Here is a 27,613-nt window from a genome sequence, read left to right on the forward strand (position 1 = left end):
GCTGGAGGAAATCCAGAATCCCACCATCGCCCTCACCCCCAACACAAGGTGACTGGGTCTCTGGACCCAGTCGTGAGGTTAAGAGAGCAGGAGCCCGGGGAGCGGGCACACACGTGTACAGTGGGCAGCGGCTACAACACCCGCCTTGCTTCTCCTGCACCAAGTCCCCAGACAATGAGCCTTTAAGGAGGGCACATTCCAGAGCAAGGTGGATTTGCCAGGATCACCCCCACGCCTGCCCCTCGCCCCCATCACTGTAGCTGACCAGAGCGAGAGGAATGCAGACTTGGTTAAACAACCTTGAGAAATAGAACCATGTTCCTTCCCGAAAATCAGCCCTCCCCGTGGGCAGGCAGTTGCTTGCTGCCAGGGCACTCTGCTGACTCAGGGGAGCGGCCTAGAAGAACCAGGACCCCAGCGGCCCTCACTCCCCATGCTCCCCTTCCTTGAGAGGGACCCCCAGATTCTCCTGGAAGACCCCTGGCTTCCCTCTCCCATGGTGTCCCTTCTCTTCCCCATTCTGGGCTTGGGCAGTGCTCCAGACTGGGCTCTTATTTTCACAAGAGGGACCCTGTGCTCTTTGTAAGATGAGGCCAGGGGTGCAGAGCCCAGCTGGGAGCCTGCTGGAGACTTTACCTAATTGGAAATGCGAGGGGGCATTCCACTCATGCCCCTGCCCTGGAGTTGGCTCTGAACAGACACAGCTCACAGGGCAGGGTGCAAGGAGCCCCAAAGGTCTGGCTGCAGCTACCTGGGGTGCTCAGGGTCACCAGCACATCGGTGGAGGGGGTCACTTGTTCTTCCTGTATCTCTGGAATCCCCTGTTCAGGCATTGGTGGGGTTGTGGCATTCCCTGCGGAGGAGAGAGGGGAAGAGGTGGGGTCACAGTCCCTTGACCGGCCGTGGCCGCTCCCTTTTCCCTGGTGCTCAGACTTCCAAGAACGAAGGGTGAAGCCTGGGGTGGGTCACTCCCATGCCTTCCAGTCTCCTGAAAGTTGATCTGGCCCCACCTAGAGAATCTGAGAGCTCTAACAGGCATTGGAGCACATCCAGTCTAATGCTCTTTTATATCAGGGCCAGGAGACTGAGGCTTGTAGAAATGGCCACTTGTCCAAGGCCAGCCAGCTTGTTGGAGGCACAGCTGACACCTGGGTTTCCTAATTCCCACTTCAACATTCTTTCCCTTCTGCTTACAAAGTATTTCACAGCTTACAGAGCTCTGCCACAAATACCAACATCTTATTTGCCTTGAGAAGCCACAAGACAGGCTTCAGTGTCTTCTACCATTTTATAAGAAGCATGAGCTCAGCCTTCCAATGTCTGAACCCAACACCAGTGACAGGCAATTAGTGGTTTCAGGACAAGGCCTCCTGGGGGAAAGAGTCTAGCGACCCAACCAACCACCTATTTCAGCTAGTGCTGTCTCTTTGTTCTGATTTATGTGCCAAGTGGTGCCATGAACTTTGCAAAGAGTTCTGTGGCTAGAAAACTATCTGTGAAGTGTCATGGGGTCTCTTGCTGACCTCACAGCACCTTAGGTGTATAGAGAGCTCCCAGAAACAGCACTCACAGGCCACGTCCTTCTCACCCTCCTCTGATGTGTGTGAGCATGGACCAGCTCACACATAGTAACTCCACTCCTGATTAAGGCCTCTTTCCTTCCCTTCTCTTTTGCCTGGGAGCCGCCAGGAAGAGGGACTCACCTGTGACCCAGGCAGGTGTATGGGTGACACTGGTCGTGACCTGCACAGAAACAGGAGAAGGTCACTTTTGGCTCCTCTGTCGTCCCTGTGATGTGCCACCTTCCATCACACTCACCCCCATCTCCGGGCTTCCTACCAGCTAGCTCATTCACGTTTTCATTCATTCCAGGTATTGATGAGTTCTTACTCTACGCTGGGCATTCTGCCAGACACTTTATACTCACTCACTTCGTTAACTTTCTCAACTATCTTATGATGGGAGATTGACATGATTAAATGAGCTGATGTACACACTATGCCAGCTTGGTGTCAGGTACATAGTAGAAAATCAGCAAGTTTGGTGTCAGCTATAACCCTCGCATCTCAACACAGTAACCGAAGCTCTGGAGGCTCACTAGAGTGCCTGGAGCCACAGGGCCAGTGTGGCAAAGCCAGACTGCAGGTTACACCTGGTGTCCCTCAACACAGCCAGTGGACAGAGGTTGCTGAGAGGGGGGACATAACAGAAGAGCAGGCAGAGGGTGGAAAAGGCCCTGGAGGCTGGCTGTGTCTGTGGGGACTAGAGTTAGAGCTTTGGCCTGGGAGGATGTCATATAGTAGCCCAGGGAGAGAACAAGCCCCCTCGAAGAAACTGTATTTGGGGACAGTCAGGTATGCAGGGTGGAGGGGCAGGGGATAGAGTAGGGACTGAGAGGCTGATGAGGGAAGAAGCAGATCCCCTCTTCTGGAATGTTTTCCTGGGAGGACACCCAGTTTTTCCCAGGGGAATCTTGGGCACAGGGAAGGGAGTTGGATGCGCCTTTCTCAGTGAGGTGGTTTGAGCCTGTTCACAGCTGTGCCCGCACTTCCCCTTACACCACTCCCAGAGGATACCTGGAGGTTCAACTAAACCGGCGCAGAAAGTGCCAGACCCAGAATGAACTGGAAGCAGCTCCACACCTCATCTGCAGTGCTTAAAGCTTGAGTGACAGCCGGGCCTAACAGGACATGTTCCTACTTCCTTTCTGAAGGGGCCCCGGCCCACCCCAAATGGGAAAATGCTTGCACAACGGCTGCTCCGTAAACAGGAGCTGTTGTTATCACTTCCTTTAGGGTAAAACGGTCTTTGGATCAATCCTCGCACTTGGTCATCTCTTCAAGTAAAATCCAACAGACGCTCCATCTTTCTCCCTCTCCTCCATCATGAGACACTGCCCTGGGGCCTGAGCTGCTACCAGGCCCTGCTCTCTGCCATGCTTGCCCGGCCCCCTAGTGGGAGGACGCACTCACCTGGCCAGCCTGAGAGTCACCTGGAAGGGAAAGGTGACAGCGTGAGCTCAGGGAGGAGGGTCCGGCTGCCTTCTTCCCTCACCACCACCTGGGCGCCTTCACAGTCTGCGCCCCAGACCACGTCCCCAGCAGGGCCGGCAGCACAGAAAGCTTGGACTTTTCTTACCTGCCTCTGCCCCTTCACCCCTGTAGGGACTGGCCACCACACAATTCAAGGACCCCAAGTCTAGAGAGCCTGAAGATAGCTCAGTGCAGCCTCTCTCTTGGTAAGTGGAAGCCCCTGCTTTCCTGTAAGGCCTCGGGTGACAGGAGTCCCACCGGCTCCTGGGCCTGTCCACTCCATCCATCCTGGAGCCACCTCCTTGCACTGCTACCTCCTCCCTCCCACGCCTCCCAGCCAGGCTGGGTCACACAGCCCCCTGCCCTGGGCTTTGGGCCAGGGGAACAGTTTGAGGAAGGAGTGGAGTTGCTCCAGGCTTGGCCAGTGTCCTGTGTCCACAACAACTGGGGCTCTGTCCTCACTTCCCTGTCTCTTCCAGATTCCTGGAGCAACCTGACCAATCACATAGCTTGTTGGCCCTATGATGTTCCAGGCCTCCTGCACTCAGTGTTACCAGTCACCTGGGCATGACTTCTCCATGGTTTTCAGGGCACTTGCAAGGAGAGCCTCGTACCCAGCCGCCCTCCATCTCCGTCCCTCTGGGGTCCAAGGCTGGAGTTAGCACTCTGACTCTAAGGCCGGGCCAGGGGTCTGGCATGCAGGTCAGGACCCACCTGCCAGCTATTCAAGCTTGCAGCAAGCACTGGCCCCAGAAGCTGCATGGCCAGAGGGCAGGAGATGGAGAGGCCTGATCGCTGGGGTGGGGGCTGCGGCTGACCTTTCCCACCTCCACAGGAAACTCCCTAGGGCGTGGGCACCTCTTGACCCCATATGGAAGAGGAAGTGGGTGGGGCCTTGCTGTTGTAACAGGCCACGAGAGAAGGCTGCCAGGGTTGGGTGTTGCAGCTCCAAGCTCCCTTTTCTAATGCCACAGAGATGGGATGCCCAGGCACCCAGGATGGACACCCACACTTCTCTGAGGTGCTGGAAACTTAGGGGAAAGGGGAATCCCTCAGGCGTCTCCCCCAGCTCAGATACCCTTGTCAGGGACGGTCCCGGCCTCGAGCCAGGTGTCTGTGATGACCCGGAGTGGCTGTCTGTCTGCTGGCCCAGGCAGTGCCCCGCTGCTCCTCTGCCCTTGCTCTCTTGGAGGCCTTGCCAGTTCCTCCTCCTCGGCTTTCCTCATGGACAGGCGAATGTCGGAGCTGGCATAGGTGTAGCCGTGGCCGGCAGGGCAGATCTCTCTGAAGGCCTCTGCAAAGCCAACAGCCGGAGGACAAGCTGAGAGGTGCTGTTCCTGCAGGAAACCGGGGCCCTCCTTTCCCTCCCTTTGGGAGACACAGCAATTATGGCAGCAAGGAGGGAGGGAGCCCCAGGTTGGGATAAACACGTGAACAGGCAGGGAAGACTACTTTAGTCTTCCAGATTGAGGGAGGTCTACCCAGGCCCGGCAACATGGTCACTAGCCTTGAGGAAGCCCCTGGGCAGTGAAAGCTGGGATGGGGACAGGGGGTTACCTGTGCCAGGCAGAGGGCATTTCTCACACTCGCTGCCCCATGCTTTGCCCACACGGCTGCAGCAGCATATCTGCTTGGTGATTCGCTGGGCCAAAGGCAGGGTGCAGGTATCAGGCCCGAGCGACCGGTAGCACAGTCCCTGCAGCATGGAGATGGCCTTGTCCGCTGCAACAGACACAGCATGTGGAGGTGGGCAGGTGGCCAATGGGAGGGGAACACACAGCTGGGAGGGCAGTGGATGGAGGTGTGGCTGGCCACATGCACTCAGACTGGCCTGGCCCATATCTCAGTTGGGAAATTTGGAGCCCTGCACTTGCTCACAAGAACTTTAGAAGGAAGAGGCGTAGTGGAATGTTTCAGCACCTCCCCATGTCATGTGCCTGATGAGACCTGTGACTCCCCACCTGCATGTGGAGAACCTGAGAGCAGGAACTGAGGATGCAGCTCCTTGTCTCCAGTGCTGAGTTTAGAAGTGTTTACTGAAGGCCCCATGTGTCCCTAGGGTTGAGCAGGGAGCAGTATGTCCTGAGGACCACGGCCTCTGTGGGACGATGAGGCAAGCTAAGGCCCGATGGGGAGCTTAGAGGACAGGGACCCTATATTGGGTCATCTCTATCACCCAGGCACCTTCCATAGTGTCTGGTGCATGCAAATGCTTAGTAATGCTTGTTGAATCTATGCATGGATGGCTAGGTCAATGAGCCAATCAAACATGGAATCAACCAGCCAATCAAAATACTGAGGGTCACTGTGCGTTTGAGCTACACTGGGCTTAGGTCATAGCAATGCCACCACCCTTATCTCCTTTCTTGTACTTTGATAATAAATATTAAAGAATAGTTTCTGTATATTATCTCAATGGAAGACAAGGAGGCCATGCCAGGTTGGAAGAGTCTGGAATCCGTAGAGGGCTGACTGGATTCTAAGAGGAGGAGAGGTGGGGTGAAGAGGACATCAATCAAAGTTTAGGAATGAATGATTCTGGGGAAGTCCTGGTCAGGCCCAGGACGCAGCAGACCAAGTTCGAATCCCTGCTCCACCATGAAGTACAGGACCTCCTTGGGCCTTAGCTTCTTCACATGTAAAATGAAGATGAGAATGATCATTCCATGGCAGGGGACACCTGTATTTCTGCCTGCCCAGAGTCTATGTGCCATATTCCGGTATAATCACCCTGTTTCTCCTACGGGAACCACCCCTTTCCCACCCTTGGTCCATGTGACTGGAGTGGAGGCTGGCGCCTTTCTGGCTGAAGGCTTGTGGTCCATACCCCTGGTTCCAGTGACTGGGTCAGGGATGGGCACTTCACCAAGGAGGCCCAGTGATAATCAGCTTCAAGACTATTCCTGGGTGATGGGAGAAAAGGGGCTCATTTTTTATTGAGTTTGCAAGGCTGAGAGGGTGTAGGCCTAGAACATCTGGTGACCACCTTCGAAGGAACCATGAAACTGACACAGAGGAAAGAGCAGGACCCCCCCTGCAGACACTGTGGCTGACTGATCAGCCAGCCTGAGGCCACACCACGCCTGCACTTCCTAGTTGTGTGAACCAATGCTTTTTTTTTTTTTTTTTTTTTTTTTTAAGAAGAGTCTCGCTCTGTTGCCCAGGCTGCAGTGCAGTGGCACGATCTCGGCTCACTGCAACCTTTGCCTCTGGGGCTCAAGCATCCTTCCGCTTCAGCCTCCCAAGTAGCTGGAACTACAGGTGTGCACCACCATGCCTGGTTAATTTTTAATTTTTTGTAAAGACAGGGTCTCACCATGTTGCCTAGGCTGGTTTTGAACTCCTGAGCTCAAGTGATCCGCCTGCTTCAGCCTCCCAAAGTGCTTGCATTACAGGTGTGAGCCGCTGTGCCCAGCCCCAGCAAATTCTTTTTTGCTTAAGGCAGTTTGAGTTTGGTTTCTGTCACTTGCAATCCAAGGACTCCTGATTCATAAACTTCGCCATGGAGATTAAATAGAGTGAGGTGTGTGAGAGCAGCTTGCCAAAGGTCATGTGCTCGCCACAGGTAAATCACCAGCCCGTCTGTGAGCCCTGGATCTCCAGGTGCAATTTCTGCTTCTAGCAGCCACTTCCCTTGGGACACTGTAAGGAAGGGCTCCGTCCCTTTGAACCCCAGGGTGGAGATGACCCAGGTGGGAATATCAGGAGGCTGGGGCAGCCCTGCCGACTGCTCCACTGGACCTGGTCAGGTGGCAGGGAGGGAGGGAGGCAGAACCCAGAAACAAAGGGAAGAGAAACTTCGCACTGCCCATCCCACTTGCGGGGAGGTGAATCGCCGTGGGAGGCTTGGGGGAGTAACACCAGAGACAGAGGGGAGAAGGACACTAGAGAGACATCTCTGCTTCCCTGTATTAAGGATCTCTTTCTGGTACTCATAAATAAGTCACCTTGGATGTCAAACACAGCTGTCTGGTAAAGGGATCTTAAGTGATGTGGAGTAGAAGGTAGGGTTGTAAGCCTCTCAAGGCCTTGATCACCACCACTGCCACCATGGAAGTTTCTTGAGAGCGGCCTGACATGTTCTCCCCACGCTGGACCCCTCACTCTCTGGGCACCCCCTTCCTATAGCTCTTGCTGTCTTATCTCCCTAGAGCCACTGGGTTCAGTCTCCGGGTGGCACCAGAGTCTTGTTCAACCCCATGGCCCTCCCAAACCCAGTACCAGAAAGTTTGCAGACTGAGGGCTTGGCCGGTTGCAGGGAGCTCTGCTGAGCTGAGAGCGGCCCATCCAACCTGGGCTGCTGCCTCCCAGAGGCCAGTTGGGACTGGTTTTATTTAGCTCTGGTTGGGCCTTCCGGCCCAGGGAAAGCCCCATCTGGGCTGTGGTGTCAGTTCTGCCACTGGGGGTTACTGATAGCCTGGGCCACTCCCCCTGGAAACCACAGAGGTCTCTGGAACAGGGCTGCCTGGCATATATGCATGCACATACCTGGACACAATGCTAATGCCCACTATGTGTTCATGGATGAGGAGAAACTTCAGAACCACAGGGGCCACAGGATTGCAGAAAGGCCCTCAGGTCGGGCAGTAGCTCCATGAATGCTATGGATAATCCTTCTGGAAAGGTCACTCAGCAGCCAAGGCTCAGCCAGACATCACAGCAGAGGCCACCCCCACCACCCCCGCCGCCAAAGAAAACGAGGCTACGCATGGAACAGAAATGATTAGAAAGAAAAAAAAAAAGAGAAATAGAAAAGATGAATTCTAAACTGCAAAGGCCTGGAAGAAATGCCTAGTGTAAAAAGGGAAGTAGTAACCATCTCTGTTCCAGCAGGATGGGCTGATCTGGTTTTCACACTGGGCCCAACTCCAGGTTGAGTAGCAGACACAGGCCCTGAGCATGGCATGATCAGATCTTGGGAAAATTACTGCCCTGGGCTGGCCTGTGGACCTGAAGGGTCCCATCTTGCCTCCCAGTGTCCTCCCCAACCCCGTCCCTACCAGCACTCACACACACAGCGGCTCCGCGATGGATCCAGCATGAGGCCAGGTCTGCATGTGCACAGGTAGCTGCCCCTGGTGTTCACACACTCCGCATCCTTGCACAGGCCCAGGGTCAAGCACTCATTGATATCTGCAGAGTTGGAGGAGATGACCAGCTCATGCCCCTGCCCTGGAGTTGGCTCTGGACAGACACAGCCCACAGGGGGCCTGATGGAGGGGAGGGGCGGGGTGGAGATCCTCAAATACCCTCTCCAGACAAAACAACAACAAAAGGGCTGCTATGTATTCAGTGGGATTCCTCTACCTGGGCCTCAGTTTCCTCACTTGTAAAATGAGGATAATGATAGTAACAACCAGACGGTGTTAGATGGATAAAATAAGATCAAACTGCAAACCACTTAGTTCAGTAACTGGCATGTAACAATGATCATAATATTAAGAGCTAATGTTTGTTTGTTTGTTTGTTTGTTTTTGAGAGACAGTCTCACTCTGTCACCCAGGCTGGAGTGCAGGGGTGTGATTTCAGCTCACTGCAGCCTCCGCCTCCCAGGTTTAAGCAATTCTCATGCCCCAGCCTCCCGAGTAGCTGGAACGACAGGCGCGTACCACCACATCCAGCTAATTTTTGTTTTGTATTTGTTGTAGAGATGTGTTTTCACCATGTCGCCCATGGCTGGTCTCAAACTCCTGGCCTCAAGCAGTCCAACTGCCTTGGTCTCCCAAAGTGCTGGGATTATAAGCATGAGCCACCTCATCAGGCCTCAAGCACTAGTATTTATTGAGCACCTATTACATGCTACATACTCTGCTGGGTATTAACATACAATACCCCATTTAATTCTCACAAACCATTTTATCAAATAGGCCCACACGTCCTCATTTTACCGGAGAAGAAACTGAGGTCCCAGGAATAACCAGGTCACCCACTGGTTTGGGGAAATTGGCACTAGGCACAGGAACGAGGGACTGAAAGGTGACCCAGCCTGAGCACCAAGGGGCACTACTCCTTGATAGGATGCGCCATTGTGACAGGGTGCCAGTAAGAGCTGGGAAGGTGCTACTGAGAAATGGGAAAGGGCAGTGATCCATATGCATCCAGACTGTGGCCACAGTGGGATGTGGACCTCCAAACCCAAGTCTGACTTGCTTCCCTCTGCTTAAGAAGCTTCTGGGTTTCCCATTACTTCTTAGAGGGAGGCCCTAAACCCTAACATGGTATCCAAGGTCCTCCACCGTGTCCCTAAAGCCTGTGGGTAAACAGGTGGCTCTGATGAGACACTGGCAGACCTGTGGCATCTCCCGTGTGTACACAGGCCACGTACATAGTACTTTCTGGGACACTCCAGACAGCCCAAAATGTTCTTTTGCTGATGGTGTTCACGTTGCCTGGAGAGCTTGCATCCTCTTAGTTGGCCAACTTGTACTCATTTTTAAAGTCTTGGCTTGGGTATCACCTCTTCCAGGAAGCCTTCCCTGATCCTCCCAGTCTGGGAAGGGGCCCCCACCATGGGATCCTGTAGCACTCAGTGACCGCTGCTTTCTCTCAAGAACACTGCTCATTAGATGTGATTGTTCAGGGGTCTATCTGCACCTGGGGCAGGACTGTGTCTTCTCCATCACTGTGTACTCAACACCTAGCACAGTGTATGTAGCCCATAGTAATCTCCCCTCCAATAGTTTGTGGAAGTAGGAGGGAAGGATGGAGAGAGAGAGGAGAGATGACGTGTGCAGGTGCAGAGGTGAGCAGGTCCCTTCGCAGACACGGAGACCACAGCCACATACGTGGGAAAGGGAGGTTTCAGGGGCAGGGCCTCCTGAGGGAAGGTCCTTTGGTGTCCTGAATCTTGGGGCTCAGTGGAGGGAGGGCAGAGAACCCATTTGAGATCCTGAGAATAACCTTAAAGCTTCAGACTGGGAAACCCACCAGGAGGAAAAGCAACTGGCGACCGTTTAGATATGAACAGCCCCGATTTCCCTCCAAGGGCAAAAATACGTATTTCTCCCTAGAGCCACTGTCTGCTTGGCCCTCAAACCACTGGCTCCTGAGGGAATCTGACCCTGGACTAGGCTGGGCCAGAGGTCTGCCCCTTTGCTCGGCCCCAGCACCTTTGCTTATCCACAGGCTAGGGATCACTTCTGCAGCCTGGCACCCCCGAGGGAGACAGCCCAGTCACGCAGAGCTTCCCCAGACTCCTCTCTCGGAAGCAACCTCCAGAGGGAGGGTACCGTGGAGGCCACCTGGGTCAATCCCCTGTCTCTGACCCAGCTCCATCCAAAGCAAACCACACAGACAACTATTTGTCCAGTTGTCCAAGCTCCTCACAGGGAGGCCACCTTGTTCCCCACTGGCCTCTGCCAGCCCCAGGAGCCTGTCCCTGGCAGGAAGCCCCCATGCTCCCCGCCCCCCTTCCTGGCTGTGGGTTGAAGCAAGTGGGAGGGAGGCCTGAATAGCTAAGGGTTTTCAGTTGGGAAAAGCCCACAGAGGCCCCAACAACTCAGGCTGACTTGATTTCCCACCCTGGAGCTGAAATTCTTCCCATTCCAGGGAGACCAGCTCAGGAGGAAAGCAGAAGTGCAGGGACTGCGGCGGCCCCTTCGGACACAGCCCCGCACAGCCTAGAGACCCTAGCCTGGGTTCCAGGTGGGGGTGGGTGGAGATGGGGAGGAGGGCAGGTGTCGGCCCCCTTGGCTTCCTCTGTCACTCTCAAGCAAGTCCCTGGATTTCCTTAGGCCCCTGGAATCAGCAGCCTCCCACCACTCCCCCAAGCTGGGGCTTAGAGGGACTCAGTGGAGACCACTCGACCAATGACAGACACTCCTCCTGTCTGGTGCGGGGAGTGTGTCCCGGCATCCCTGAGCCCAGCCCTGGCCCTAGGGGTCCTACCTTGGCAGTGAGTGAGGTTCAGTCTCTTGTATCCCTGAGGACACTCCAGCTGGCCATTCTCAATCACCGGGGAGGCTGAAGAGTGGAGATACAAACAGGTCTCACTGGAGGGACCCTAGGCTCCTCTGTCACCCATGCTGGGAAGGGGTGCAGTCTGGATGTCCAGCCCACCCAGCAGCAGTGAGCCCTAGCCCCTGAAGCCATCGTCCTGGGCAGCTGTGCTTCCTGGTTCTCACCAGACTCCTCTCGGCCTACCTTGCTTTTATTAAAAGCAGTACTAAGTGAAATAAGCCAGGCACAGAAAGACAAATATCACAGATCTCACTGATATATGGGACCTAAGAAAAACAAACCCACAGAAGCAGAGTAGAATGGTGGTTACCAGGGCCTGGGGAGAGGGGAGACAGTGATCAAAGGGTACAACATTTCAGTCAGATACAGGAGGAGTAATTTCAAAAGATCTGTTGTACAACATAGTGACTATGGTTAATAACAGTGTCTCGTATTCTTGAAAATTGCTAGGAGAGTAGATTTTAAGTGTTCTCACCACAAAAAATAAATATGTGAGGTAATACACATATTAATGGGTGCAATTTAGCCACCTTACAATGTATACCTATTTCAGAACAACAGTTGTGCACCGTCCAGGCACAGTGGCTCACACATATAATCCCAGTGCTTTGGGAGGCCAAGGCAGGTGGATCACCTCAGGTCAGGGGTTCGAGACCAGCCTGGGTAACGTGGTGGAACCCCATCTCTATGAAAAATATGAAAATTAGCTGGGCGTGGCAGCACATGCCTATAATCCCAGCTACTCAGGAGGCTGAGGCAGGAGACTCGCTTGAAACCAGGAGGGGGAGGTTGCAGTGAGCCAAGGTTGTACCACTGCCCTCCAGCCTGGGTGACAGAGCGAGACTCCATCTCAAATCAAACAAAACAGTTGTGCATCACAAATATATACAATTTTTATTTGTCAATTAAATTTTTAATCCTAAAAATTGTATTATATACTTCACATATATAGTTATAACATTACATATAGTATATACTATACTATGTGCATGTCATATATATAACATGGGTTTTATTGTTATAACTTTTTGCTTTTTATTTTGAAATACTAAAGATACACAGATGTCTGATTGCAGATTGACCAACAAGGAAATGATTCTCAGTATTTTTATGCTGATACACATCCTGCCTTGATATCACAACATTCCCCCTTACTTTACAGAGAAAAAAAAAAAAAACCTCAAACAATTGACATTAAATAAAAACAGGGGAAAAAAATCTCCATTACTTTGGGGGAACAGACTAGTGTGCCAACCCTCTTGAAAAGCTCTAGCAGGGGGCATACTTCTGATCACCACCTGTCTTCACAGGAAAAGGCAGGGGAATACTATATTTTGTGGAACAAAAAGAGAACTCAGCTATAAGTTTGACAATTCTTTTGCCTATAGCTAGCCAGCAATTCTAAGCAGGCGCGAGCAATTGCCACAGACCTTATTCCATACAAATTTCCAGAAAGACACTATGATGTTTCAAAGGTCTTGCTCTATAAAGCTAGCTGCATGGTGGCTTCCTGTAGCAATTTGCCTTCTTCTAGCTTTGACTCCTTTGTGGCAATAGCTTGTCTCTGAATGCTGCACCCTCCATCTCTGTCACCTTATCCCAATTCCTTTTTCTCCCAGTCATAACATCAGCAGCTACACTTTCAGAGTTGTTTGCTAAAGCTTCTTGTCATCCAGGAAGTCATTTACTGTTGAGAATATATGTTCACTGGTTCATCCTTTAGTGATTTACAAAAAGAGAGGTCTTCACATATATATATATATTTTTTTTCTTCTTCTTCTTCTTCTTTTTTAAGATGGAGTCTTGCTCTGTCACACAGGCTGGAATGCAGTGGTGTGATCTCGGCTCACTGCAACCTCCACCTCCTGGATTCTAGCTATTCTCCTGCTCCAGCCTCCTGAGTAGCTGGGATTACAGGCATGCACCACCATGCCCGGCTAACTTTTGTATGTTTAGTAGAGACAGGGTTTTGCCATGTTGGCCAGGTTGGTTTCAAACTCCTGACCTCAGGTGATCCGCCTGCCTCGGCCTCCCAAAGTGCTGGGATTATAGGCATGAACCACCGCACCCAGCCTTTCATGTATTTTTATTGTTGAAATGAATTATTGCAAATACCAAGAGGCACGTTAGAGATATCTATACTTTTGTCCAATTGTACAGCAAAGTTGAGTGTCTTTGTGGTTTAAAATGTTTTTCTAATCAAGATAGCTTTTATTTCACCATTAGCTGCTGTCTCTGGGCACTTACACACTTAGTGCAAGGTTTGTTATTAGTAATGGCCTATATCAATCTGTATTTCATATGGTCTTCTTGATCATTTGGATCCTGGGGTACTTGGGGGTCACATCTGATAGGTTGTCACGATTTTTACATTGTAATATGGCTGATGACATGGTATAAGACCCCCTGAGAAGGGTCAGCATTGCGTTTTTTAATGATTGCTTATGATTATGGGACTAGTATTATTTTGCATCCACGGTTTCTTTGCAGGAGCTTTTCAGAGCCACCTCTCCATTTGGTGTGGGTTAGTTTAGTTAACACCAGAACACATAACTAAAAAATCCAGTAATCACAGCACTGTGAACTGCACTGCGTTGTAATATGCCAAAGACAAATAGAAGGAGGTGCCACATTTTCTTGGAAGCCCCACTCTTCCCTGAGGACACACTGTGTGCCAAGCATGACATGTGACAGCCTGACATAGGGACAGACCAAGTGAGGACATAAATTAGTAACACTTAACTTTTTTAAGATTAAAAAATGTAAACTGAAGTTCAAAAATGTTTTCCTGCCAGGACTGGCCCACTCCGGGTTTGCATGTTCCATGTAGGGACCAGGGTCCAGCCTAGAAGGCCGCTCTTGTGGAGACACACAGGGATTCTGAAAACGCTGAGAAGGAGATGGAAAGATGGGAGTGAGGCTGGGAAATATGCATGTCCCTGGCTCGGGGCCTGGTGGTATAAACTGAGGACAGAGAGGAGGGAAGAAAGAGAAGTCATTTGGAGAAACTCAGAAGGCAGGCTGATTAGATGCAGCCCGTGAACACTATGAGGAGCAGAAGGTAGGAAAGAATGATGCAAGGCTGCTGCCAGAGGGCCGAGGAAAGAGACCAAGTGCACATTTGTCTAGTGCTTCAGAGTTGCAAGGCCATGGGTGGACATGGTCCTGTCTGTTTCTCACAACAATTATACCCTAAGGCAGGGACCATCATCCCCAATTTACAGATTAGGAAAGCAAGGCTCAGTGAGGGGTAAGTAACTGACCCAGGTAACAAAGTTGCTGGAGCAGAGGCAGGGTTGAAATCGGGCCTCTAGCTGTGAAGGCCACATCCTTTCTCCTACCTTCTACTGTGCTTCTCTAAGAGAGAGAGAGATCAGGAAGAGCTGGGGAGCCAGCAGGCCAGGATGATATCAACTCTCTAGATGTCAAGAGGGAGAAATGATGCTGGGCATGGTGGCTCACACCTGTAATCCCAACATTTTGGGAGGCCAAGGCAGGAGCATCACTTGAGCCCAGGAATTCAAGACCAGCCTGGGCAACAGGGAGAAACCTCGTCTCTACAAAAAAAATACAAAGATAAACTGGGCATGGTGGTTCGCGCCTGTGGTCCCAGCTGAGGCAGGAAGATCACTTGAGCCTGGCAGGTCAAGGCTGCAGTGAGCTGTGATAATGCTACTACACTCCAGCCTGGGCAACAGACGGAGATGGAGACAGAGACGGAGAGGGAGAGGGAGCGGGAGAGGGAGGAAGCAGAGGCCCCTTCTTCTTTAGTGATCAGAAGGGGAGCAGCAGAGAGCTTGGATCAGAGCAGGAAGCAAGAGTGGAAACAGCTGCTGGCACCTGTGGAAAACTGTGAGAACCCAAGGAATGGGTGAAGCTGAGAGGAGCTAGGTCCACCCATTAGTCTGGATACATGTATGTGCTTTTTATATAAAGTGGTCTCCTCCTTAATATGGGGAACCTGCCCCCCCTGCCGCTGGCCTGAAGGGAGTGTGTGTCGTGGGCAATTCTTTGTGAAGGCAGGCTTCTAGAGGGAAATAAATGCCAAGCCACTGTCTCTGGGGAAACTCCCATTTTTGCCAACAACCTCCACCCTGAAACCAGGGCCCTCAGCGCCCCTCCTCGCACCTCCCAGAGGCAGTCTATAAGGGGCTAGTTCCTAGCTTCTGTAAGACCAAGTACAGCATGGAATCTGAAAGATCAGGTTAAGGCCAGGCACGGTGGCTCATGCCTGTAATCCTGGCACTTTCAGAGGCTGAGGCAAGTGAATCACCTGAGCTCTGGAACTCAAGACCAGCCTGGGCAACATAGCAAAACCCTGTCTCTATCAAAAATACAAAAAGTCAGCGGGTGTGGTGGCATAAGCCTGTGGTCCTTGCTACTCAGGAGGTTGAGGTGGGAGAATTCTTTGAGCCTGGGAGGTAGAGGTTGCAGTGAGTCAAGATCATGCCTCTGTACTCCATGCTGAGCAACAGAGTGAGACTATGTCTTAAAAATAAATAAATAAGGCCGGGCGTGGTGGCTCATGCCTGTAATCCCAGCACTTTGGGAGGCTGAGGCGGGATGATCATGAGGTCAGGAGATTAAGACCATCCTGGCTAACACGGTGAAACCCTGTCTCTACTAAAAATACAAAAAATTAGCCGGGCGTGGTGGCAGGTGCCTGTAGTCCCAGCTACTTGGGAGGCTGAGGCAGGATAATGGCGTGAACCCGGGAGGTGGAGCTTGCAGTGAGCAGAGATTGTGCCATTGCACTCCAGCCTGGGTGACAGAGTGAGACTCCGTCTCACAAAAAACAAAAACAAAAACAATGTATGTGTGTATATATACATACACATACACACACACACACACATACACACACACACACACACACATACATATGAATAATTCAGGTTAAATCTCCTTGGGAGAAAGTGGAAGTTTAGGTGGCCAGGTGGCTCAGGGTGAGAATTCGGCAGCCAGTGAGCTTTGTGACAGGTGAAGGCAGGTGACACCTGTCACTGTCCCTGCCACCCACACCAGGTGTCCCTCTTGCATGCTCCCCACACATATAGACTTCCCAAATCACAGCACTAGCTTTTGAGCTGAAAAACTCAGTTCTTGGTGTGCCGTGGCTGCCTGCTCACTCTTCCATCCTTCCACAAAGTATAAGCTACATGAGGACAAGGATCTTGTCTTCTTCATCACTGTTATGTCTCCAGTGCTATGTCCCAAGCATGACACCTAGAGCTGTGTGGGCACTCAGTCAAAATAGGAACAAATAAGAAGAGCAAACACTCAAATGGCATTTACTATGGGCCAGGCCCTATTATAAAGGCTTCACACTAATTAACTTAGTTAATGCTCATAAGAGGCCTTGGAGAGTCTTACTAACATTATTCCCATTTTATGGATGAGCAAACTGAGGTTCATCCATAAAATGGATGAGGTTATGAAACAAACCAAAGGTCGCCCTGTTGGACAGAACTGGGATTATGAACTCAGGCAGTCTAGCTCCAGAGGAGAAATTCTGAACCATTCTCCCCACTGCCTCCAAATAAATAAATAGATTCGTAAAAAGCCTTAGGGGTGCCTAGGCAGACAACCCTAGGGTGCAATGGAGGCACCTGCCCAGTAGAAAACCTAGCACCCTTCCTAGGAAACCTCTACCCTGTTTTTAAATGAGCGATCAGGAGAGAGAATAAGAAGAAAAAAAAAAAAAGTAGGGATACTCAGAAGGAGGTCAGAAGAACTGATCAGATGCCTGATAAGGGCTCCACGATGTGCATAACCAAAGTGCCAGGCAGAACTGACAAAGGAAATGGCGTAGAACCCGTCCTACCCCTTGTGGCTCCTCAGCCAGATCAAGGTTATCACAAGGGGTAAGGGGTCAGAGAGTAGAAAGAAGAGAATCTGTGAGACCTGGGGAGAGAGAGTGGCTAAGCTGTGACTTTCACGGATGCCTCAAGGAGGCCTTGCAGGGCTGCAGTGTGCTTGCCTTTGGGACTCTTAGACTTGCGAAAGCCAAAGCAGCTGCCCAGGGTCAGTGGAGACTGACCTGTACTCCAAAGCGTTCACATCACAAATGCCTCTGAAGCATGCAGGGTGGATGTGGGGAACCTTCTTGGTAAGGACATCGGGACATATGGTCTTCTGACTCCCTGGCCTCGGCCCTGTCCACCCTCTGCTGTGTCTCGGTTGCTCACAAACTGAAGAAAGAAGCAGAGGGGTCCCTGGCTGCAGCCTGCCCCTGCCCTCCTAACTCTCCCCCTCAGCCGCTGGGACTCCCAGGGAGGCCTCAGTAAAGGCAAACTAATTTCTCAAGACAGTTTTGGCATTGACTGCATGAGTAGAGTTGTGGAGGAGAAGGTGAAGACGTATCTGGCCACAGGGCTGTTTACAGGCTGTGCCAATCTCAGACTGTGATGACAGGTGCCTGCAGCAGGGAGATGTGAAAGGTCCCCACCACACAGCCCCTCTGCCCAGGGACAGACACATGCACACCTGGTGAGGCCAAGCTCAGTGCCTCAGGGACGTGTGAGCCGGCTGGCGCCTTGCCCTTTGATTTGCAAACCTCAGATGGGCAAGCTGGAGAGAAAATTCTACTCCCCTAGTAGGAGTGCAGGCACTGGGGCAGCCAGACCCACATCTAACCCCCGGCTCCACTATGACTAGCTATGTGACCTGGGGCACATTTCTTAACCTCTCAGACGGAATTTGTTTGTTTGTTTGTTTTATTTTATTTTTTTTGAGACTGAGTCTAGCTCTGTCGCCAGGCTGGAGTGCAGGGGCGCAATCTCGGCTCACTGCAACCTCTGCCTCCTGGGTTCAAGCAATTCTCCTGCCTCAGCCTCCCAAGTAAACAGGATTACAGGCATGCGCTGCCACACCCAGCTAATTTTGGTATTTTCAGTAGAGACAGGGTTTCACCATGTTGGCCAGGACAGTCTCAAACTCCTGACCTCGTGATCTGCCCATCTTGGTCTCCCAAAGTGCTGGGATTGCAGGTGTGAGCCACCGCGCCTGGTTGAATTTTTTCATCCGTAGAAGTGGGGACCGGGCTGGGTGCAGTGGCTCATGTCTGTAATCCCAGCACTTTGGGAGGCTAAGGCGGGCAGATCACAAGGTCAGGAGATCGAGACCATCCTGGCTAACACGGTGAAACTCCATCTCTCCTAAATACAAAAAATTAGCCGGGTGTGGTGGCGGGTGCCTGTAGTCCCAGCTACTTGGGAGGTTGAGGCAGGAGAATGTCATGAACCTGGGAGGCGGAGCTTGCAGTGAGCCGAGATCACACCACTGCACTCCAGCCTGGGCGACAGAGCGAGATTCCATCTCAAAAAAAAAAAAAAAAAAAAGTGGGGACAAAAACTCAGCTTGTGGAGTCATTGTGAGGATTAGCTTTGCTGAAACAATGAATATCAGACTGAACCTCACAGATGCATGGCACAATCCCTATAGAGTCAGCCTGCCTTCCTTCCTTCCTTCCTTCCTTCCTTCTTGCTTTCCTTCCTTCTTGCCTTCCTTCCTTCCTTCCTTCTTTCCTTCCTTCCTTCCTTCTTTCCTTCCTTCTTTCTTTCCTTCCTTCCTTCCTTCCTTCCTTCCTTCCTTCCTTCCTTCCTTCCTTCCTTCTTTCTTTCTTTCTTTCCTTCCTTCCTTCCTTCTTTCCTTCCTTCCTTCTTTCCTTCCTTCCTTCTTTCCCTCCTTCCTTCCTTCCTTTCTTCCTGCTTTCCCTTTTTCCTTCCTGCCTGCCTGCCTTCCTTCCTGCTTTCCTTGCCTTCCTTGCCTTCCTGCCTTCCCACCTTCCCTTTTTCTTTCCTTCCTTCCTCCCCTCCCCTCCCCTCCCCTCCGCTCCCCTTCCTCCTTTCCTCCCTTCCTCCCTTCCTCCCTTCCTTCCTTCCTTCCACACAGTCTCAAAGTTGGCATGCTGGCCCACTGTCCCTCACTATCTGGGTGAATTTGGGCAGGTTACACAACCTCTCTGAGCCTGAGTTTTCTTATCAGTAAACAGGAGATGACAACTCCCTCTTCATGGGGTTATTATGAACACGAAATAAGCATGTACAACTCTGAGCACAATACTTGTCCCATTTTAGGAATTCTTGTAACGTCCATTATTCAGATTTCCCTCCTTGGTGAAAGACCAGTAGGGTCCCCCAGTGATTGTGGACATTCTGCCCAAAGATGGCCTCTGACTGCCTCCTCAGAGCAAGATAGAACCAGTCACCACAAAGAGAGAAATCGAAAAAAGAGTCTGGTCAGACCCCTGGCTCAGGCAGGTGCCACCTAGCCACCCCCGCCCCAGCCCTTCCTCCGCTCTCCAGGCTAGAGGTGCCACATGTCAGTGACACCCACCCTGCTGGGTAGGGAGGGTGCTCACTTAAGCCTGAGGCACAATTCTTTCCCAGCAGGCTTCAAGTCCCTTGGAAGAAGCTCTTGAACATCTCTGAGCCAAAGAGACACTGCCTTTTCAGCTGACAACTGGAATTCTGAAAATCCCATTTCCTTCGAGTAAGGGACTGGGCATCTCATCCAGAATCCCAGAGAACAGAAGCCCCACCCCAGCACAGCTGTTCCCCAAGCCAGGGTCCTCTAGTTCAGTAAACGCTTGTGCCCGGTACAAGAAGTGGCGCAGAGGGGCCACTTACAGAGTGGCTGGAAGCGGGTGTCTGGAGTCAGATAGGCCTGGGGTGTCAGGCTCAATTTTCTCTTCTGTAAAATGGGGATAATAGCACCCAGCATCTAGAAATATTGTTAGGATGCAAGAAAATAAGAAAGCACTTAGCACCGTGCCTGGCACTTACAAGTGCTCTGAATAAATGGTTGCGAATGACGACGAGGGTGATAATAATGGTGTTGCTGCTGTGGCCTGCCCTAAGGCTCTCTGCCCCTCATGCTCCCAGCACCCTCACATACCCACCCTCCCCAGGGGCTGGCATCACAGAGCTACACGTATAACTCTCGTCAGGGGCAAGGGTCAGGACCAAAGCAAAGCCTTCTTTCTGTTGGGGGTTTCAAATACATTTTCAAACATTTCTAAAAACCCCCATTTCCTCAAAAATCAATTTTCTTTGTCATCTCCTCTGAAAAACCTGTTCTTGGTAGGCATTCTCCCGGTGATCTGGAGCCCACTACTTTTAGTTTATTGCTGGGCACCTGCAGTTTTTAATAAGTTGTCCCTTGCGATCAGTTTCAAGTCGAGCTCTGGTTACCAGAAACACCACACATCGGACAGTTCTCTCTAGAACCGCGTGGGGAAAGCCTACACCCTTCTCCCTAGGGCAATTATTTCTCTTGACGCAGGCCGGGGCTACATGTTGATAACCTGCCTGTCTATCCAACCTGAATCTTCTTGACGGGTATAGCACAAGGAACTCACAAAACCCGATCTTGATGCGCATCCTCTTGGCTGCAGCATTCCAGTCTAGCATCCTGATCTTTGTTTGCTTCAGGGAGGCTCAGGTCTCCCCAGAATGATTAGGGAGATCTTGCTCAGCTGAGAGTCAGACATACTGTGGTTGGAATCCTGGCTCTACCTGCCCTAGACGTGTGACCTCGGACAAGTTCCTCAGCCTTCTCGGAGCTCTATTTTCCTCATCCATCACATGGGGTTAAAAATCCTGGGCTTGCAGGTGGCTGTACAAATTCAGTGAGACAAAACAGGTGAAGGGCTCGGCATAATGTGAAAGTTCAGGAACCGGCAGCTAGCCTTGGTCTAAGAGAGAAAGGTGCAGAGTTCCTTGAAAGGGCAGAGCAAGAAAATCTGTTCTCCCTGGAGATACAGGGGGCCCTGGGTTCAGAGGTGAACTCAACCCACCCCAGGCAAATGGCAAGACGATCTCATGGCAAACAGCTGGAGCCCACCACTGCAGGCCCCGAGCCATGTGCCAGCCCTGCCTGTCCCAGCAGAGGGGCCTTGGGGTTGACACAGCCAGTGCCAAGCCAGATGGGGCAGTGGCCAACTTTCCAGTCAGCCCAGATGTCTGTCTTTCTCAGATGAAAACTCAAAAATGTGGCCTCAATCAAAGTGGCTTTTGAGAGCCGTGTGTTCTCCAGACTCTGACAGGAGGATTGAAGAGGCCTATGAGTCGGGATCCTTTGATAAATCTCAAGGGGTCAGGAAGACCCGGCTCAGGCTAGGTCCTGGGAGTTCAGCTGAGTACACATTACCTCTACCACTCAGAGTGAAGGGAGCAGAGGCGAACTGTGGGCTGGTCTAGACTGACTCCCGGGCCAGCTCTCCACGCAAGTTCTGTGGCATTCCGGAAAAAAAGGGATTCACCTATGCCATGTAATTAAGACTTCAAGGCAGTCCTTTTCCATGTCAGGAATAGTGGCATTCTGGTGGGACCTTCTTCAACAGTCCAGCACAGAGCCTCAAAGCCAAAATGTGACTGAAGGGAAGCCGTGAAGCCACTCCCAGGCTGCTTGCCCTATCACTCCCACTGCCACCTGATTTGCTAGAACACCTCACTGGGGATGACAAAGGCTTCGCCCAAAGAAGCATAACCCTATTTTATCAGAGGAGAAATAGGCGCTCAGAGAGGCAAAGCCACCAGGGCCAGGGACGATCTGGAATCCAGAAGTCTTGTCTGTCTTGCCAACCTTCCCCAAACCTGCCCTGACAGCTTGCCTTTTCTTCCTCTGCTTCTTGTACAGAAGCTTCTTTGTCATCCCCACTTAAAGAAATGTGCCCACCCCAGCCCCAGGCTCAGGCATGAAGTGAGGTGCCTGGCACTCTGTCAACACAAACAAGGCTCCCCAACATCTTGCCCCTTCTCTATACAATGCCCAGCTGCACTTTCATGTGTTTTTGATGTTTATGTTGCCCTGGTCTTTGTTATTTCTTGCTCAGTGTGCTGGGATGCTTGACATTCCAGGGTCTGTACCCTGGTGCCCAGCATGCTGAGATGTGCTGGACACAGTGGGGGAGGCCACCGTCTGGGATGGGGCGGAGTGAGGGCAAGGGCTGAGCATTGGGTGTGTTGGCAGAGGGGTACAATTGGTGTTCTGCATGCACCTGATTCACAGAGCTCTGCTCCCACGCCCACTGCCACTGGGCTCCAGCCCTGCCTGAACCGAGCTCACCAGCTGTATTTGGAGCAGGGTTCTTGGGCATCAGGTGGGCTGAGCTCTCAAGGCTGGCACACAGGTGGAACCAGGAGTGGAGCAAGTGGCCGAGCAGGTAGCCACTTCAGTATGGACTCTGGCCTTTTTCTCCTGCTCCCCACCCTTCCAGTGGAGGGCTCCCCCACTCTCAGAAGTGCTTTCAAGATCTGAGGATGTGGTCACTGTGCCTGTCAGCCCTGGTTGAGGGGAACAGGCCTAGAATCCTCCATTGGCAGCAGCCAGCCCTGGCATGGACCTCACAGCCTGCCTCTCTGCATCCCTGATGGGCTCCAGAGCTTGGGACAGGCAGGCCCTGTGCTCCCACCCTCCGCTCCAATCCTACAAGTGGCAGATGTGACATATAAGTGAAGAATCCAGAGTGGCTCTATTTTCATTTTCACTAATGTCACCTGATATGTGGCTATTAACATCACTGTCAGATTGGCTTAGTGAATTAGAGAGGAGATACTGACCCAAGGACCCTGTGGGGTCCTGACTGCTGACACCCCACCCAGAGGGCTGCATCTCAAGAGCTCAGGATTATGCTTGGTACCCAAATCAAGCACACCTTAAGGCCTGAAGACTTGCCCAGTAGAAGGTTCCATGAAGGGCACAGACCTCAGCTGGGAGGAGAATCCCAGCAGTGAAGCGGGATTCTGGGGAAGGCCCTTCTGGAAGCCTGTTTCTCAGCTGCACCACTCCACTCCTTTATACCCATGCTGCTGGCAGCTGAGCCCACTCTTCCCCTTCATTATTTCTCAGACTCTAGAGGCAACAGTGTGACAGCTCATGAGCCCTGAGACAAGGAAGGGAAACTTCTAAGTCTGCCCCTGAATTGCCACTTGGATGAAATCTCACTGTTCCCACCACCTAGAAAAGCCAGCTCCCTCTTAGGACAGCCCTACTGGGTCAGGAGGTCCCAGGGTAGGTCAGCACCTTGGTCAGCGCAGCAGGTACTGCACGCCCCTCAGAGGGCTGATGGGGTAAATGGGGAGAGACTCCCACCCACTTGTCTGAATGAGCCAGCTCTTGGGAACCAGAACCTGCCCAGAGCAGGGACATCGGAGCCCTGGCCCCACCTAACCCTTCTGACATGCCTGCCTTTCTACAGGAGAGCCAGGGCTGAGCAGGGCTCAGCAAGAGACACACTGTGCTCCAGAAAATGTTGCTAACTCTCTTGGTCTTATTCGCATATGCAATTTCCTTGGGTTATTAAACTCTTCCCCACTCTTTAACTGTTCTACCCTAGTTATTCTTCAAATCTCATCCTGGAAGTCATCTCCTCTGAGAAGCTTTCCTTGATCCACTGGCTTTAGCCCGTAGGGCCCCCATCCCGTAGTTTACAGATGTGCAGGTTGTGTGCTGCACAAAAACACCATCTCTAAGGGAATCATTGGCATCCTAGATTGGCATATTTATGAAGATGATCCTGAACAAATGGAAGGGCAGGTTTTTCTAATTTGCACAAAGGTGCTACTGGACCTATGAGGGGCCTGGGTTCCACTGCCTTGGCACTTGACCAGACACTGCTCAAACCTCTTCATTTCTGATGCCCACCAGCCACCTACGACTCCCTGCTAAATTGTGAGCTTGGAGAGGAAGGCGCGGTTTTTACCACCTTCTCTACTCTCTGTCCAGGGCCTGCACACTATGGCCTTTTCAAATAGTGGTTTGGTCAATGTAAATATTTGTCAACTGATTAGAATGTGGGATATCGAAGTTTCAAGGGTTCAACACCTGATGCGAAAGAGAAAAGAAAACAAGGAAAGAAGAAAAGTGGCAAAAACATCTCTGGCCTACAGGGGAGACCTGGGCAGTTTGAGGTACATTTCCTAGTAGGGTAGTGGGTCCATTCCTTTCTCGCTTTCTTGAGGGATACTTTCTAATAACAATAATGATAATGACAATAACAGCCAGGTTTATTGACCTAATACTAAGCAGGTGCATCATTTCATTTAATCTCTACAGCAGCCCATCAGGCTGGCACTATTACTCTCTCCATTTTACAGATCAGGAGACTGACGCAGAGAGAGGTGATCAGGAGGAGCTGGGACTGGTACCTAGCATGTGTTAGACGTTTAAGGCTGGGAGCTGAATACTACCTTTTGCTACTTTGCCAAAAATTCTATCACATTGTAAAACCGTCTACACTTATTTTAAGTTTGGAAAATATAGTCACTGCTCCACAGCTGAGTCTGATGTGAGGAACGGCCCTGCCCCTCCCACCTTTGGGCTCCTGTCCAGACTCCTGACAAAGCTGATTGACCAAGCTGACTGCTGACAGGCAAAGGAAATACACACCAGGCTCACGCCCAGGCCCAGGAAGGAGGCCTGAAGGGAGAAGACAGACCAAGTGGGCAGAAGCCACACTCAGGGACAGGCATCTGGTCACCCTCCTCCCAACTGTGCAACTAAGACTGGGGAGAGCATCGTGAACAGGCATCTTGCTCACTCCTGAAATCGCGGTCCGTGGCACATACAAGACACCCAGTGAGTATTTGCTGAATGAATGAATGAACACTTGTTAGGTTTTTCCTATCCTCCAAAAGAGGGCAAGGAATTAGGGTTCCCATACCCCAAGGATGAGGACATCTAGGACAGACATTCAACCCTAATTAAAAGTCAGGGAGGCTGGAACAGGAGGTAAGGAGATAAAAGAGGAGGCCTGGGAGCCCCACCAGGGAGAGAATAAAGAAAACACTGAATCAAATCAAGACCCCTGGACCCCTGGCATCTAGACAGGGGTGTACAGGGGAGCACTGAATAAAATCCCTAAAATCTGATCAAGAATCTCTGCAAGAAGGAGCAGGCCCTTGCAGGCAACCAAATGGAGCAGGCAGGCCAGACTGCACCAGCAGAGGGCTGCCAGGAGCCTCAGTGCTGGCCAGAAACACCTTCAAAGCAGGTCTGGGAAGTCTGCAGTTTACCAGCCTGTTCTACGTGCCTGGCCTCTGACACCCTGGAGGGGAAACCCTGGCAGGAGAGGGCAGGCACGGGGAGGGCTTCCCCCGCCACTCTTAACCTTGGACTCCAGCACTCACCGGGTCTGGGTGGGCATGGAGCACACAAAGTCACCCCCCAGAAGGCTCCCACACTGCCACAGCAGTCCTCTTGGGTGGTCAGCTCCAGCAGAGGGTTGGCACACTGGAAGAGAGGTCATGGACACCTGTGACCACCCCTCTTCCCTCCCAGGCTGTGCACAGAGATGTCCCGGGAAAGCCTAGGACACAGAGCTCACTCCCACATTCTGCCAGAGGAGGTCCCCAGCCAAAGAAGGGGAGAAACAAGTCAGCCCATATCCTAGAAGGCAGCAGAGAAACCTGCCGTGCACTCTCCCAGCCCCTAACCTTGTGTGTGGATGGGACACCGCAGACATAAGATCTGCCCTGTGCGGGGCTGCAAACCACCACCCTCCATGGCCCTAGCCACAGACAAAGGGTCCTAAAGGAAGAGCTTCCTCTGCCTACCTCCAGGGAACTGCAGGGTTGCCCACAGCGTGGGCCTTCTTTGTGAGCACTGCCCCAGGTTCAGGAATACCCCAGGCTGAGAGGCCAGGGACTATCTGGAAATTCAGGGTGTTTACCCCTTGGCTGTCCCACTTCCTCCAGTTCCCTAACCTCAAATGGGGTTTCTGGAAATACCTTAGTTTCTGGAAACTAAGCAGTTTCCTGGCAACCCCAAGAAAAACCATACTGGGCCTGGTCTAACCCCTATTCTTGGGTGCCTGGCGTCAGAAAAGCTTCCCTGATTTCCCATTATGAGCTGAGGATGGCCCCAGGGGGAAATAGGGTATCTCTCATCTTTGTACCACCAGGGTTTTTGGGTTAACCTCCATTTGTTAATTCCACACCTCTGTGACCCCAACTGTAGCCTCAACTAGATACAAAACTCCTGGCCAGATGCTAACAGCCCCACTGGTCCATGTGCCAGGGGTCATAGGATCAGCAACTCGAGGCTGCCTTCACCTGAGGATGCTGGTGACAGCTCCTCCAGAGGGGAACTTCCTTGGGTCCTCTTCTGTGTGCCTGGTATTGACAAGCACCAACTAGAGCCCAGGAAGGAGGCCCAGCCTCTCCATACATGGGCAATTTCATGCCTTGGGTTTTCCCATCTGGGAAATGGGAGACTCTGCAGACACTCACATTCCATAAGAACAAAGAGGACAGAGAGGAGGAGAAGGGCAGACTGGGCACAATTGCTGTCCTGGAAGCATCCAGGGCTGAGGCTAGAGCTGTGTTCTCACCTGTCCGTTCACAGTGTTCAGGTAACACCGGCCCAGCAGTCCTCGAGGCCTGGGTGCTGCTGGGGGCAGTGGCCGAGGGGGCTCTCCAGACCGAGCCGGGATGTTGTTGCTGTCCCAGAGGCTGTGGCCAGGGCTGGCAGGCAGCCAGGGCGGGGGTCTGGTCTCCACGCTGTTCTCCTCTAGGGCCTCCTCCACCCCGCCCCGCACCCGGGCCACCTGGTGGATCTGCACTGAGGCCTCGGGCGGGTGGTGAATGTGCACCTTCACCAAGGAGGGGTTCACAGAGGCTGGGCACAGGGGCTGGGGTCAGAGCCAGGGAAGCAGGGCCCCACCCTCATTTTCAACCCTCTGAAGGGTATCCACCACCCCTGGGCCAGGCAGGCCACTGGCTATGTGTCACCCTAAAACTCTCCTTCCATTTCCTTGCTCCCAAGTTAGAATCCCAGAACGATCCCTTGGGACGGGATGAAGTGCAAACTCTGTCACTGAAGGAGCCTCATTATCATGTTCTAAGCTACCTTCCTGATTCCACCTCCCCCATGACCCTGGCCAACCCTGGAGCTCCAGCCCCCTGGCTCCTGCATGGCTCCACCTCTGTGCCTTTGCTCATGCCAGTCCCTCTGCTTAACCAGATGCTACCCATTGTTTCAGGCCTAACTGCAGTCCATCCCCTCCATGCAGCTGTGCCAGAGCACTCTGGGCTTAGGTGCCTCTCCATCCCCTGATCCCCTAAAGCATTCTGCATTTTTTTGGTACCTAATAATGGAAGGCAGGGAAAATGAAATGTTTTATGCTGATATTCTATTTCCCATCCATTCTCCCTCTATTACCCAGGTCCATGGGTTCCTTGAGGGCAGCACCCTGCCCTTACACTGTTTTGTCTTCCCCAAGGTACCCAACACAGGGAAAGGGCAAAAACAAGTGGATGAATTCCGATGGGAGGGGGCCGAGAAGTTGAGGGAATGAAACTCAGCACTGAGGGCCAGGAGAAAGAGGGAGGTTTGATGGTAAAGGAAGGACTAGGCCGGGCGCAGTGGCTCAAGCCTGTAATCCCAGCACTTTGGGAGGCCGAGACGGGCGGCGCATCACGAGGTCAGGAGATCGAGACCATCCTGGCTAACACGGTGAAACCCCGTCTCTACTAAAAAATACAAAAAACTAGCCAGGCGAGGTGGCAGGCACCTGTAGTCCCAGCTACTTTGGAGGCTGAGGCAGGAGAATGGCATGAACCCAGGAGGCGGAGCTTGCAGTGAGCTGAGATCTGGCCACTGCACTCCAGCCTGGGCGA

At 52.1% G+C, this 27,613-nt stretch overlaps 1 protein-coding gene across 1 annotated transcript in view; it reads right to left on the minus strand.

Annotated features, from left to right (window-relative positions):
- The window catches only part of LTBP2 (latent transforming growth factor beta binding protein 2), a 115,233-nt gene that overhangs the window by 26,116 nt on the left and 61,504 nt on the right, over positions 1–27,613 (minus strand). Inside the window, exons 7-15 of the mRNA XM_025392283.1 lie at positions 26,326–26,612; positions 25,124–25,226; positions 10,920–10,994; positions 8,043–8,165; positions 4,590–4,754; positions 4,111–4,326; positions 2,973–2,992; positions 1,704–1,743; positions 752–853 (exon numbers count right to left, since the gene is read on the minus strand). Of these exons, the coding sequence (XP_025248068.1) occupies positions 752–853; positions 1,704–1,743; positions 2,973–2,992; positions 4,111–4,326; positions 4,590–4,754; positions 8,043–8,165; positions 10,920–10,994; positions 25,124–25,226; positions 26,326–26,612 (1,131 nt within the window). The remainder of the gene's footprint in view (positions 1–751; positions 854–1,703; positions 1,744–2,972; positions 2,993–4,110; positions 4,327–4,589; positions 4,755–8,042; positions 8,166–10,919; positions 10,995–25,123; positions 25,227–26,325; positions 26,613–27,613) is intronic.

The sequence above is a fragment of the Theropithecus gelada genome, chromosome 7b (assembly GCF_003255815.1).
Source record: "Theropithecus gelada isolate Dixy chromosome 7b, Tgel_1.0, whole genome shotgun sequence".
Taxonomy (NCBI): Eukaryota; Metazoa; Chordata; class Mammalia; order Primates; family Cercopithecidae; genus Theropithecus; species Theropithecus gelada.